At 48.7% G+C, this 15,028-nt stretch overlaps 1 protein-coding gene across 4 annotated transcripts in view; it reads right to left on the reverse strand.

The window, feature by feature from the left end:
* The window catches only part of TCF25 (TCF25 ribosome quality control complex subunit), a 34,889-nt gene extending 24,182 nt beyond the window's left edge, over positions 1-10,707 (reverse strand). For 2 of the 4 annotated variants that reach the window (XM_084812646.1, XM_084812645.1), the window contains exons 1-7: positions 10,359-10,707; positions 9,029-9,190; positions 7,711-7,785; positions 7,053-7,174; positions 2,572-2,637; positions 1,283-1,365; positions 247-377 (exon numbers count right to left, since the gene is read on the reverse strand). In XM_084812646.1, the coding sequence (XP_084668772.1) occupies positions 247-377; positions 1,283-1,365; positions 2,572-2,637; positions 7,053-7,174; positions 7,711-7,785; positions 9,029-9,190; positions 10,359-10,586 (867 nt within the window). In that variant the 5' untranslated portion in view covers positions 10,587-10,707. Of the gene's footprint in view, positions 1-246; positions 378-1,282; positions 1,366-2,571; positions 2,638-7,052; positions 7,175-7,668; positions 7,786-9,028; positions 9,191-10,358 lie in introns of all 4 variants that reach the window. The other 2 variants (XM_084812648.1, XM_084812647.1) reach the window with 2 other exon arrangements.
* Positions 10,708-15,028: the final 4,321 nt, after the last annotated feature.

A 15,028-nucleotide genomic window follows, 5' to 3' on the forward strand; every position in this document is an offset into this window, starting at 1 on the left:
TCTATGTTCACTACACCAGCCTTCCCCACCCTGCTGCCCTCCAGATATGCTGGACTACAACTCCCATCATTCCATATTGTAGTTCAACACATTGGGAAGGCACCAGGTTGGGGAAGGCTACCCTACATACAAACAGGATAGCAGACTTCTGGACACTTAGAGATCAAGTGCTGGCTAGATAAAAAGTGGCTGCAGTTACTGTTGGTGGGTTCAAAACATCCCACCAGGGCCCGATGGGGAACCTACCACAAGATTGTTTGGATCCATGGACTCCACAGCATCCAAGAACTTGAACTGCACTTGCTGGTACTCTCGATGGTGCTCAAAGGCAAAGTGCTGCACTCCCCGCTTTGTCTCTAGCAGCGCCATGGATATACCTAGACAGAATTAGGGCGGAGAGAGAGAGAGAGAGAGAGAGAGAGAGGGTGCCTAATTCCAAAATCTGCAGACAGTCATCCCCCCTCAGAGAAGTTCCAAATGCCTTTTCAACCCAAATCTTGAAAGCAAACATTATACAAAGATAATTTATTTGGGCAGGGCGTGGGAGATGATGCAGAGATATGAGACGGAATGCTGTCCTGAGCAACTGAGGCTAGGCTTGGATTTCTCCCACCCCACCCTCTGAGCCCACTAGTTCCTTCTGCCTTGTCTTTCCCTAACAGCAAGCTTCACCAAAAGATCTCAACTCTTTAAAACCTCAAAACTTGAGAACAGCATTATGTTTGGTGAATATTGTAAACAAACATCACTTGCATTGCTTACTGACTCCTAGCACAAATTCTGGAGTTCATGTGATGCAATATCCATACAGCCCCCACCATGGGAACGGGCCAAAAAAGGCTTAGCTGGCTCTCTTTGCAAAACACATATATTGTCCCAATGTAAAGCAAAGATTCTTGCTTTCTTCACTTTGGAAACAAATCCCGCTCTCTCCTAGGCAATTACACAGGCCAACTAGCATGGGGAACCTGGGACGCAGACACTTTTGGAAGGAAATGAATATCCTCTGCAAAGGCCTCCATGAAGCTAAATGATGTGATGATGCCAGGGATGCCCGTAGAGTCCTTCTTCTAGTTGCATGGTAGAGTGATACGCAACCATGCAGTTCCCACACATCAGCTCAGCACAGAGTCCTGCTACCTGACCAGCCAAGTCGCACTTCTTTGCGCAGCAAAGGAACAGCCAAGCTGATGGGATCAGCCACCAGAGGTGCATTTCCAAGGCAGACCCTGAAGCCAGCAGGAGTGCCACAGCACCCGAGAGAACCGGGAGGACCTCTCACCTGCTTTGCTATGGCGTGGCCATGTGTTCTTGGGCACCGTCAGCCACGTGCTGCGGACATACTGGCGCTGCCTTGTCCTCGACCTGAAGAAGAAGCAGATCTCAGTGCCACAAGCAGCTGTGAGAGAGAAGAGGGCCAACAAATACTGCAAGCCTTTCCTGGATGGGTCTTGGGAAATATAACATTTATCTCAACACCCCATGGCAAGTCACTTTTGGCACTTATCCAGCATCTAAAGGGCTATGTTCCTGCATCCCAACCCTTATCTATATATCAGATGGGTCACTGATTATTTGTATACCAAGCCCAACAGGTTGAAAACCAAGTTTGGAGTAGTCCTTTTTCAGTAGTTGACCTCCCTGGCTTCCTCCTGTGGGTATCTGCCTGGATCTAAGAAACGCAGTCTGGTCTCTCAGAATTAGGAAGATCTGGTCCTTCCCACTCAAATAAAAACCATTTTTCTTCAGCAGAAATCTCACTATTATCTGCTGGGCTTGACTAGTAGGTGCCATTATCGTGACATCGCCATAGCACCACCTACTGACAAGAGCACAAGAATTACAAAAACAACAAAAGGGAAGCAACACCCACAAGCTCCCCCCCCGCCCCGAGGAAATACACTGAAAGTCAGCCACACATAGTCTCTTTGTATATTCAGCCTAAGAATTGGCATTTTGGGAATGGCAAAGGTGTGGGAGAGAAGATGCTTGACAGGACTGGTCTTTAGGGCAGCAGTTACATTGCTGACCGTTGCCTTGTTTGCCACCCGCAAGGGCCCATAATTTTGCGCCTGTGTCTTTGGGTGGCAGCTCCTCGCTCTCAGCCTTCCTCAGGAAATTCTGAGCGCCTTCCTGCACTTGAAACAGCTCCTTAATCATGGTTCAAAGCCACCACTGTCTCCTCATTCCAACCACATCCAATTGACCTACAACTCTGAATCCACATCCAGGCCTCTCACGCTTGCAGGCTGGGCTTGGAGAAGCTGGTAAAATTGGAACTGAGTCAAAAAAGCAACTCTACTTCTAAGGAGACACTGATGCTTTTGTTCTGAGAAGGCTCCACTTCCCTTGCCTCCAGCACTTAGCAACTTCCAAGCTCTCCATAACAACCCTCAGCTCAGAAAGGGCCTAGAAATGTTGCGTTGAGTAAAAAAGTTTCTCAGCATACATGGTTTAGGGGTTGAGCAAAATATGCACCTTGAATGTGCATTTTTACAGCACAATTGCCAGATGCTGTTGTTTCCCACATCATCTGAGCACACATTTCTTGCTTACAAGGCTTGATCTCACCTCTGATCCCCAAGAACTGCTCGGGCCCCAAAATATCTCTTCAGCTCCGTTTCCGGATTCAAGTTCCTGGAAAAGTCGTAACACGAATCCAGCTTATTATTTATTTATTACTATTGATTATTTATATAGTGCCGTGAATGTACGTAGAGCATTACAAAGAACAAGAGGAGAGCTCCCTGCCCAGAGGCACTTACAGTCTAAAGTCTGACAACAGAGGAATGGGGAGGAGGGGAAATGAAGGTAGAAGGAGTCAGGGGACAAATATACATCTGGGTTCTTTCCTGATTATCTTGACTGTCTCTCAATTGCTTTGGTGACGGTATTTGTTTGTGCTTATTGTATTTTATATTTATATGGCCATTTATAGCAGCCTTCCCCAACCTGGTGCCCTCCAGATGCATTGGACTATAGCTGGAGCCCAGCATAGCTGGAGATGTGTATAGTCCAACACATCTGGAGGGCACCAGGTTGGGGAAGGCTGATTTATAGTCATACTTATTGTACACTGCCCTGGTATCCACAAAGATGAAGCACAGTTTATATACTCTTTTAAGAAACAAAATAAATTTGTGTTAGTCAGACTTCTAAAACTTAATTGCAAGCAGAGATGAGGACTTAAGGGTCATGTCAAGGCCTTGTTACTGAGCAAGTTCCTCTAGACACATGTACAAATGTGCGCATGTTCTCAAGACATGCACTCTTTAAGGGGCCTTTTAATGTTGGCTATAGGGCATCTTCCTGGATGGGACTCAATGACACACACACCAGTTTCTACAATAAGAGGGGAACTGTGGATTTTGTGGAAGGATCTGAGGCGACTCTGAGCAGTAACATCGTATAGGTGTCCTGGGAGGCAGTTCCAAGCTTGCATAACAGGAGAAAAGCCAGAGACGTTTGAGTAATCTGCTCATCAAGTCCCTCTGCAAAAGACATGTTCAGAAATGCTGCTACTGAAGCGCCCTATTTATACATTTCCTGCACCTCTGTGCAGGTTCTCCCTTACCCCACCTCTACCGCTGAAATGGTTCAGGAGAATGAAGGAGGGGAGAAGGGATCATTATCTCAATAAGTACTTACAGGGCTATCTCAAATATTCCATCCTTTATTGAAAAAAGGCAGAACGAATAAGGACTACAGCTAGTAATCATCGCAGGACTGCTCGGTGTGCATGATCTCCCCGCTGATGTCCCTTTCAATATCCCCACAGAACAACACCTAGAGAGAAAACGCTGGTGCTGCCCTCTCTTGGGCAAACTGTGCAACAAACCCAACAAACCTCCTGCAGGCCTCCAAGTCATCACAAAAACAGCTGGAATTGAGCTCTGCAAGCATCTGCAATGTGGCGCAGAGCATCCCTCTCTTAGAACGGAGCTCTTTTTCCCCTTCAAATTAGAAGCTGTGTCAAGCCAAATATTATGCTGCCTCTAGCGCATCTGCAGAGTGCTGTCTCAGGAGGCTGTTCCAAGTGGTCCGGAGCCTGGTCAGTCCAGTTGCTCCGGAACCGCTGCAGCATTCTAAGACCTCCTGTGAGGCCTTGGCAAGGCACTTTGCAGATAAAATTGATCGGATTAGGAGTGTTATTCCATGTGCTGTGGATACAGTTAGTGAGCAGGAGGCGGTCTGTGGCATACCAGTTTTGTGGGATTGGTTCCAGCTTCTTCCTTCTGATGAAGTGGACAAGGTGCTTTCATCTGTAAGGCCGACCACCTGCTTACTTGATCCTTGCCCATCTTGGCTCATTATGAGCTGCAGAGAGAGAATGGGTGAGGGGATCAAGGCAGTGGTGAACGCCTACCTTGAGGAGGGAATGATGCCATCAGCCCCCAAGGAGGAAGTGATAAGATCGCTTTTAAAGAAGCCCTCCTTGGATCCCCAAGTTCTGAACAACTTTCGCCCAGTCTCGAATCTGCCTTTTTTGGGCAAAGTGATTGAGCGGGTGGTGGCGATGCAGTTGAAGGCACACTTGGAAGAAGCCGATTATCTAGATCCATTTCAGTCGGGCTTCAGGCCTGGGCATGGGACAGAAATGGCCTTGGTCGCCTTGGTGGATGGTATGAGGAGGGCTTTGGATAGGGGCGAATGCTCCTTCCTTGTTCTCCTCGACCTCAGCAGCTTTTGATACCTCTGACCACGGTATCCACCTAGACTGCCTGGAGGGGTTGGGTATTGGAGACATCATATTACGGTGGTTCCGGTCCTTCCCCTCCAGCAGATACCAGAGGGTAGCACTGGGAGAGGAGGTTTCGGACCCGTGGCCACTCACTTGTGGGGTGCCACAGGGTTCCATCCTCTCCCCGATGCTATTTAACATCTATGTGAAGCCGCTGGGGGCTATCATCAGGAGGTTTGGGGTGCGGTGTCATCAGTATGCGGATGACACGCAGCTCTACCTCTCATTAAAATCTTCACCAAGGTTGGCCGTAGAATCCCTGTCCAAATGTCTGGAGACGGTGAGTGGCTGGATGGGGAGGAACAAGCTGAACCCTGACAAGACTGAGGTACTTTTGGTGGGAGACAAGAGGACGCTGGGGGATGTTGACCTGGTGTTGAATGGGGTACGGCTACCCTTGAAAGACCAGGTCCGCAGCTTGGGGGTTATCTTAAGTCTCCCAGCTGTCCATGGAGGCTCAGATGTCAGCTGTGAGCTGGACAGCGCTGTACCAACTCCATCTGATATGGCGGCTGCGCCCTTACCTTCCCGACCATCTGCTCCCATCGGTAGTACATGCCCTGGTCTCCTCTCGTTTAGACTACTGTAATGCGCTCTACGTGGGGTTACGCTTGAAGATGGTTTGGAAGCTGCAGCTGGTACAGAATGCGGTGGCTTGCCTGATTAAAGGCAGCCACCGGTGAGATCACATCACTCCAGTGCTGAAGGAGCTGCACTGGCTACCAGTTGTTTTCCGGGCCAAATTCAAGGTGTTGGTTTTGACCTTTAAAACCCTATACGGTTCCGGCCCAGCCTATCTCAAGGAGCGCCTCCAGCAACACCAGATAGGCCGCTCAACGAGATCAGCCTCGGATGGCCTTCTCTCTGTCCCATCAGTCAGGACAGCTAAGCTGGTGAGGACGAGGGAGAGGGCCTTTTCTGTGGTGGCCCCCACTCTGTGGAACTCCCTCCCTAGGGAACTCTGCCATGTCACCTCTTTAATGAGCTTCCACCACGCATTAAAAACGTGGTTGTTCAGGCAGGCATTTGGGGTGGGCTAGGGTAATTTTAGAAATGTGATGTTTTTAATGTTGAATTTTATTGTATGAACTGTTTTTATTGTTGTACATCGGCCAGAGTGGCTGGGTGACCAGCCAGATGGGCGATTAATAAATTTAATAATAAATAAATAAATAAATAAACCACTCAGTCCCCATCTCCAGGCCCACCACCTTCCTCGCAGGACCAGGGCTGAACTGCGGAAAACCTCGAGAGGAGGAGTGTGGGGCTTGCCCTGGTACTGACAGGGTTCCTGGGAAAGTTAATAAACCTCCCAAGACCACCATAAAGGGAGATGCCCTGCTTGTGAGACTGCAGGTTTAGAGGAGTCCATACACCCTGACTGGCCTTACACCCTCACCCCTGACCCACCCAGATAGCCCCAGGAGCAGAGGGACAGGCACGTCCAAACAGAGCCTCAGAGCTTGAGGTGCAGGGCTTGTCTGGCAGCACTTGTGAGGCGGATGCCCGCCTCCCCACTGTCGCATCAGCGTGTCCCACTAGTAACTCCTGTGCAGAGCGCTGTCGTCTCTTCTTTGGGCAGAGGTGGCTTGCTTGCCTGCTCACTTTCTCCTGCACTGCTCTATAGGAAGACAGCAGAAGCCCCCTAGAGGCTTCACATGGAACACACACAACTGCTCTGGATCAGGGCCCTAACGACAGGCCAGGATGGGGTGGGGGCAGCAACACACACGACAAAGATGCTCAGCGGACACCTTACCCATGCTGGAGCGACACCTAATCCTGCTGCGGCCCTGCTGGCTGGTTCCCCTGAAATCCTAAATTTCCTCGGTAAATTTGCCTAACATAGAGAATATATACAGACACGACTATATAGAATTAGGCCTTTTGGAACTAGTTCAATCAGAATCAGGCCTTTTAGAATTAGGCCTTTTAGGGAGCCAAGAGAGATGTACAAATGGTGCCAAAATGCAAAACAGACTGGAAAGGATGCAGGCCAAGCCCCAACAGCACACCCCAAAGCAACTTTTCCCAGCCTGGTGCCCTCCAGGTGTTGGTCTGCAACTTCCATAATTCCCAGCCAGCATTGCCAATGGCCATACTGGCTGGGAATTATGGGGGCTGCGGGCCAACACCTCTGGAGGGCACCAGGCTGGGAAAGGCTGGCTCCTAAAGCAAAGGCAGAAATTGGGAGCAGGAATTCTGGATGCTGCCAGAGAAGTTCTACAAACCAAAGACTTCACTTGAGCAACTCACCCCCCAGCCCCAAATGCAAGGCACAGGGCAACACCTCCATGAGGCAGCCTCTTACCTGTGCTCTACATAGAGCAGTGGCCGACTATCCGTGACCACTCTGTTCTGGCTTTGGCATGATGGCCCGTCTGAGTTCTCAATCCTCACCAGGATGCTCTCGATGTCTTCATCTCGAGGGCACTGTGCAGAAACACTGCAGCTTGCAAAAAAGCTCCATCCTTCTCAGACTCTGGCTGTGCTAAAGGAACTCTCAATGGTGTCCTGTACATGCCCATGCTTAATAAAGCCCTCTCCCTTTGATTAGATCTGGCTAGTACCTGCTGCTTTAGCTTGTCCTTGCACAAGTCTCACCTGCCTCCACCAACCCACTTTGTTTCTTCCACGGCATGATCCTCCTGGGTAATGGAAGGTCAGCATTCTCCAAGACTGGAATATTTCCATGGAGGTGTCATATTTTAAAGAGCTAACCCTACACAAGGTTGAATGACTATTTCAAATTCCTGGCACCAAGGTGAACAGGAGTGTGGGATTTCTTCAGCCCTGTCCTTTCCTGCATGCATTCCCACAGTTTATTTATGTATTGTGAACTACTTAGAGATCTTAGGATATTAAGTGGTATAAAAGTATAATAAATAAATGAATAAACAAATGCATTAGCCAACTTCATTTGGTACCTCCCTCTGAGTGCTTAAACCCCATCCTGGTGCAAATTTTACCAGAGTCTCGCCTGATGCATTCTTCTTATTCTTTCTTTTCTTCTTTTTCTTCCGTGATTTGTTATTTGAAACAGGCTTTTAAAAATAAAAATTAATGGCACCAGTAAGGCATATGTATTGCAAAATCAAGTCAGAAATATGAATGTAAATGAGGGACCTAGTCCATGGAAAGGCATAAGCAATACTTCAGAGAGTCTATTTAAGACAGACAATCTGGTTTGAAACAAATGTTAGAATGCAAGAGGAACTATCACAGTTGGAAACATTCCAGAGCTCTGTCTTATTTTCAATGACACCACACTGAAAAAAAAACAAGCTGCAATCTTCCCAGATGGCATTTCCTTCCCTGGCTTCCTCTTCCCTGAAGAATTGGCATTTGCTGTATTTTTAGCTGTATTTTTAGGCAGCAAAATGTGGTCCATAACTGAATCCAAACACCTCTTTCATTTCCAGGGCACTCAGGTAATCAGCACCGCTCGCAATAATTTAAGACAGCCTTTCCCAACCTGGCAATCTCTACAATATTTGATTACGATGGCCATCATGCTAGCTGGGGATGACAGGGACTGTAATCCAACACATCTGGAAGGCACAAGGCCAGGGAAGGCTGATCTAAGGACTTTCTTATTCTATTGTTGCTCTGAGCTTTCATCAGTCATCACTGCCTTAAAAAAAATTGTGTGTTAATTTTTCTCTTATTGTCAGCTGCCTTTGATGTCAGTTTTCAAGCAGAAAGACAGGATAAAAGTATTTTAAATAAATAAAACTGTAAAATATTTTTTTTCAACGTTTGAAAACTTAGGACTTCTAAATAGGTAGTTTGTTTGGTAACATTTTTAACCATTCTGCATTTTTCATTTCCAACCTGTGATGAAAACAAGAGTTTGAAGTCTGATTTCAAAAGGCATCAGACTTGTGCTCTAATCCTAATATTTAATTCCCCAATTGAATTAAAATAGATAATTATTTTTAGACTTACAGAAAGAGCTTGCTGTTCCATGCTAACATTAAAGCCTCTCCAGTAGATCATCTCTTGATCCACACATTCTAGTGCACAGGACACATTTACTTGGTGGTTATTTTGGGAACTGGATGCAACCACACAGCACATCTGGTGCCTGAAGGTCATTGCAAGGAGTTTGAGCTGGGGTTGACACCCTGTCCAGGCAGCAGAGTCTGTACAGCTAGATTCATATGATATGTATGAGGGAGTACCAAGAAGAAAGCTCTTCGCCTTTTCCAGGGACACTTCTGGGGCATTCACTACCCTAATGCACAGGTATGTGCATTGGTATCCTACTGCCTACAGGGTACTTGCCATTTGGTCCAGTTGCTCTGCCTCTTCTCCTCCTTTCTGCCTGTCGCTTTGCAGACATCCAGGTCCCATCTCTTTGTTCCCCATGTCATCCTCCTCCTGCAGCCTGGAATCATCTTTCTCCTCTTTGGATGCTAGATCATCCTCTAGTTCTTCATTGGTTATCTGTGCAGTTTTAAAATTGGACCAATTAAGCAAATAGGATTGATTTCCCAATCATTTACTGAAATAAAAACAGAGGCTTGCTTGCTCCATATTGAGAGCTAGAAGATTTAACACAAAGGTATGCATTAATCATATAAAGGGGAGGCCAATAGCTCAGTAATAGTCAGCTCATGTTTTGTATGTAAAAGGTCACAAATTCAATCCCCAGCATCTCCAATTAAATACATTTTAGAAAGCAGAGCTGGGCAAGACCTCTGCTTGAGATTTTGGAGAGTGACTACCATTCAGACTAATAGACAATCCCAGGTTAGATTAACTAATGGCTAGACTCAGTATAAGGCAGGTCTGTAGGTTCAGAAAACTGGAAGGACAGGACTGCCTCCCTTTTCCCCCTTCCTCTCTCATAGCACTAGAACCCAGGGTCATCCCGCTAAAATCACTGGCAGCAGGATTACAACTGACAAAGGGAAGTGCACTTGTACACAGTGGTGCAATTCACATACAGAACTCTCAGCCACAACAGCTCAGATGGCTTTAAGGAACATGAGAAAAATCAATGGAAGTCTGCTATTAGCCATGGCAGCGAAATGGAACTCCCATGTACAGAGCTAGTCTACCTCTGGAACCAGATGCTGAGATGTGGGAGGGGCTGTTGGTTTCAGGGCCTGCCTCTTTCTTGCTTCCCAGAAGGACATAGGAACATTGGAAGCTGCCTTATCTTGAGTCAGACCCTTGGTCCATCTAGGCCAGTACTGTCGACACGGACTGGTAGTAACGATTCTCCAGGGTTTCAGCCAGGAGTTTTTCCAGCCCCTCCTGGAGATGCTGTTAGGGATTGACCCGGAGACCTTCTGCATGCAGAGCAGGGGCTCTACCACCGAGCCACAGCCCCTCCCTGTTGGCCGCTGTGGGAAGCAGGATGCTGGATTACAGGGGAAGTCTACCCTCAATGAACAGGGGAAGTCTACCACCGGACACTAGTTACTGGACGGGCAAATAATCGGGCGGGGGGGAGGTCTGCTGCCTTCACGCCCTGCTGCTGCTCGTGGGCTTTCTGGAAACATCTGGCGGGAGCAGATGGTGGGACTTGGGCCCCTTCTGTGCCGTTCCAGCAAACCACTCACGCCTCAGGGCCAATAATGGGGGCACCAGCTCAGCTGACACGCACCAGCTCGAAGAGGTTGGCGACCCGCCCCACCGGCTCGTGCTGCCGCCGCCGCCGCCTCCTGCTGCCCCCGCCGCCTGGCAGCGACAGCAGCTCGCCGTCTTCCTCCTCCTCCTCCTCGTCGCCGCGGCCCCCGCCGGGCTCCCCCAAGGGCGGCGGCGGGGTCGCCTCCTCCAGCAGCGCCTGGCCCCGCGACTCCCCCCTCAGCCGCCTCAAGGCCCGTCGCGACATATCGCAGCTGCAGCACCCGAGCAAGTGACGCCGCCGGACCGGAAGCCGGGGGAGGACCCGAAAGAGAGCAGGCGGGCCGCTCCGCCGCGCTCTCCCTCGCTCTCGGCTCTGCGCCTGCGCCTCTGCTGGCGAACCGCCCGGATGCTCTGCGCCTGCTCAGTGCGCCTGAGCGGTCGTTATTTCGCGCGAGCGGGGCCTCGCGGAATAAGTTGCGGCAGCGCCCGAGAGCGTTTCCCCCTTGCGCAACCATGGGAGAGGTCGAGCCTCTAGGGGGCGCTGGAGGAGCGTCGAAGGCCTTGCCGACTATCCCCGCGGCGTCTGCGCGCCGCGCTGCCCTCTTCGTAGTCCCTGGGCCTCTTCCCCAGCATGCAGCTCCCGAGCACCGCCACCCCGCGGCCCAAGGGCGCCGGGGAACGCACAGGCCCCTTCCAGGCAGAAACCCCCACAGACAAGCCTCTGGGGCACGACCCCCCGGAGACGTCAGGCCAGCCGTCCCCAACCTGGGCCCTCCAGGTGCTTTGGACTTCAATTCCCGTCAGCCCTAGCCTGCATGGCAGCGCTGGGAGGCGCAGTCCAAAACATCTGGAGGGCACCAGGTTGGGGACGGCTGCTTCAGGCTGCGGGTGATGTTTTGCTGCTTTTGTTTTGCTTTGAAAAATGGGCTGTGTGACCCTGTCGCTATCTTGTCGTTCAGTCGCTCAGTCGTGTCCGACTCTTCGTGACCCCATGGACCATCGCACGCCAGGCCTTCCTGTCCTACGCTCTCTCCCGGAGCGTGCTCAAGTTCATATTCGTTGCATCGGTGATGCTATCTAGCCATCTCATCCTCTGCCGTCCCCTTCTCCTTTTGCCTTCAGTCTTTCCCAGCATCAGGGTCTTTTCCAGGGAGTTTTCTCTTCGCATTAGGTGGCCAAAATATTGGAGCTTCAGCTTCAGTATCTGTCCTTCCAATGAGCAGTCAGGGTTGATTTCCTTTAGGATGGACTGATTTGAGGACCTTGCAGTCCAGGGGACTCGTAAGAGTCTTCTCCAGCACCACAGTTCGAAAGCATCAATTCTTCGGCGCTCAGCCTTCCTTATAGTCCAGCTCTCACAGCCATACATTGCTACTGGGAAAACCATAGCTTTGATTAGATGGACCTTTGTTGGCAAGGTGATGTCTCTGCTTCTTACTATGCTGTCTAGGTTGGCCATAGCTTTCCTCCCAAGGAGCAAGCGTCTTTTAATTTCATGGCTACAGTCACCGTCTGTGGTGATCTTGGAGCCCAAGAAAATAAAATCTGTCATTGCTTCCATTTCTTCCCCTTCTATATGCCAGGAAGTGATGGGGCCAGATGCCACGATCTTCGTTTTTTTGATGTTGAGTTTCAAACCAGCTTTTGCACTCTCCTCTTTCACCCTCAACAAGAGGCTCTTTAGATCCTCTTCACTTTCTGCCATTAGGGTGGTATCGTCTGCATATCAGAGTTTGTTGATAATTCTCCCAGCAATCTTAATTGCGACCTGTGATTCATCCAACCCAGCGTTTCTCATGATGTACTCTGCATATAAGTTAAATAAGCAGGGCGACAATATGCAGCCTTGTCGTACTCCTTTCCCAATTTCAAACCAATCGGTTGTTCCATGTCTGGTTCTTACTGTTGCTTCTTGACCCTCGTACAGGTTTCTCAGGAGACAGGTCAGGTGGTCTGGTACTCCCATCTCTTTCAGAATTTGCCACAGTTTGTTGTGATCCACACAATCAAAGGCTTTAGCGTAGTCAATGAAGCAGAAATAGAGTTTTTTCTGGAATTCTCTTGCTTTCTCCATGATCCAGCGAACGTTGGTGATTTGATCTCTAGTTCCTCTGCCTCTTCGGAACCCAGCTTGTACTTCCAGTAGTTCTCGGTTCACATACTGCTGAAGCCTAGCTTGTAGGATCTGGAGCATCACCTTGCTGGCATGTGAAATGAGCGCAATTGTGCGGTAGTTTGAACACTCTTTGGCGTTGCCCTTCTTTGGAATTGGAATGTAAACTGACCTTTTCCAGTCTTGTGGCCACTGCTGAATGTTCCAAATTTGTTGGCAGATTGAGTGCAGCACTTTAACAGCATCATCTTTTAGGATCTTAAATAGCTCAGCTGGAATACTGTCATCTCCGCTAGCTTTGTTGTTAGTAATGCTTCCTAAGGCCCACTTCACTTCACTCTCTAGGATGTCCAGCTCCAGTTCAGTGACCGCACTACCATGGCTATCAGGGACATTAAGATCTTTCCTGTATAGTTCTTCTGTGTGTTCTTTTCACCTCTTCTTAATCTCATCTGCTTCTGTTAGGTCCCTGCCTTCTTTGTCCTTTATCATGCCCGTCTTTGCACAAAATGTTCCCTTGAGATCTCCAATTTTCTTGAAGAGATCTCTAGTCTTTCCCATTCTGTTGTTTTCTTTGATTTCTTTGCATTGTTCATTTAAGAAGGCCTTCTTGTCTCTCCTTGCTTTTCTCTGGAACTCTGCATTCAGTTGCATATATCTTGCCCTTTCTCCTTTGCTTTTCGCTTCCCTTCTTTCCTCAGCTACTTGTAAAGCCTCATCAGACAGCCGCTGTGCTTTCTTGCATTTCTTTTTCTTTGGGATGGGTTTAGTTGCTGCCTCCTGAACAATGTTATGGACCTCCGTCCATAGTTCCTCAGGCACTCTGTCTATCCGGTCTAATCCCTGAAATCTATTCCTCACCTCCACTGTATATTCATAAGGGATATGATTTAGGTCATACCTGAATGGTTTAGTGGTTTTCCCTACATTCTTCAATTTAGTTAATGCTGCCATAGTGATGTTGGCTGTGCCATTAAACGTGTTAGGAAGTGAATATCATGTTGATCTATGTTGTTAGATTTGACCATTTATTTTTGTAATGAATGTACTGCGCAATCCTATACATGTGTACTCAGAAGTAAGTCCCACTGGGTTCAATGGGGGTTACTCCCAGAGTCCCAGGTAAGTGGTTTAGGGCTTACCTATAGCTTCAACTAACAGTGGTTGGTTATTTTGTTGTGTTCTGTATTATTTTACTTATAAGCCACTCTGATAAGTCAATTGAAGGGCAGGTTATAAAATCTTAATAAATAATAGCCTTTTTGTCTGCATATCCCTGGCTTTCTTATTTGTGGCACAATTGCTGGCCAGAAAAAGGGTCCAACTTGATGAAGTTTACAAAAGTTTTCCTGACAGGTTAACAAATGGGCCTTGGTGGATCAGACTAAAGGTCTATCCAATCCAGTTAATCCTCCTGTTTCCCACAGTGGCCAACCAGCTGCCTCTGGGACGCCAAAAAGTAGGACAGGAGTGCAATAGCACCCTCCTGTTCATGTTCCCCAGCAACTGGCATTGAGAGGTATTCTGCCCCTGATCCTGGGCCCCAACTACACGAGCCATTTACTCTGGGGCTGCTGCGATTCAAGGTCCTTTGGGACATATGACACAATTGCCACTTTGCAGCCTGTGGTTTTCACCTGAAAAATGCAGTTTTCCAAAGACACGTTTTGCTGCGATATTTTTGGTTTGTTGCAGGTTTCCCACGGTTGCAAGCTGTCTGTCCCTTCCCCGAACTGACTTTGCATTTTGTGGTGGGTGTGTGGTAGGCATGCGTAGTGTGTCACTCTGTGACACCCCTTCACTCCTCCCTGTTCCTTTGCAGCTGCGCAGTTGCACTGAGAGCCAGTGTGGTGTAGTGGCTAGAGTGTTGGACTGGGAGCCGGGAGATCCGGGTTCTAGTCCCCACTCAGCCATGGGAGCTCATTGGGTGACTTTGGACCAGTCACGGACTCTCAGCCCAACCCACCTCAGAGTTGTTGTGAGGATAAAATGGAGAGGAGGAAGATAATGTAAGCCGCCTTGGGTTCCTTTGCAAGAGGAAAAAAGGTGGGATATAAATGCAATAAATAAATAAATACATAGTTACAGAGGAACGGAGAAGTGTGCTCATTTCTTCAACCACACTTTCGCACACCTTCGCAGCTTCGTATCTTTGCAATGGCTGCTGTGGAGTCAGTGGCCAAGGGTCAGGGGGTCCTGGGAGAGCAGAAGGTCCAGGACCAACTTCACTCCAGCCACCATTTTGGAATGACAGGTAGGCACATACCTCTCATGGGGACACACCTTGGCGCATGTGAACCATCGTGAGAGTCTCAGGCTGGAGAACTGCCAAATCATTGGCATGGTAATGAAGGAGCAGACCACCCACATTTTATCTAACAAGGAACAGACAGAGGCAAAAAACCCCTAAAATACAAAACAGCCACTAAGACCCAAAGTGTCACACCCCCAGCAAGAACCTTCCTCATCTATGGCTCAGCTCGCTCAGTCTTTTAGACATGTGTTATGTTAAAAACAGCATCTGGATGTAGGGAGCTGCCTCATAAGAACATAAGAAGAGCCCTGTTGAATCAGACCAAGGGTCCATCTAGTCC

The sequence above is a fragment of the Heloderma suspectum genome, chromosome 8 (assembly GCF_057233095.1).
Source record: "Heloderma suspectum isolate Gila_16-S chromosome 8, 16-S_ref, whole genome shotgun sequence".
NCBI classification, from domain to species: Eukaryota; Metazoa; Chordata; class Lepidosauria; order Squamata; family Helodermatidae; genus Heloderma; species Heloderma suspectum.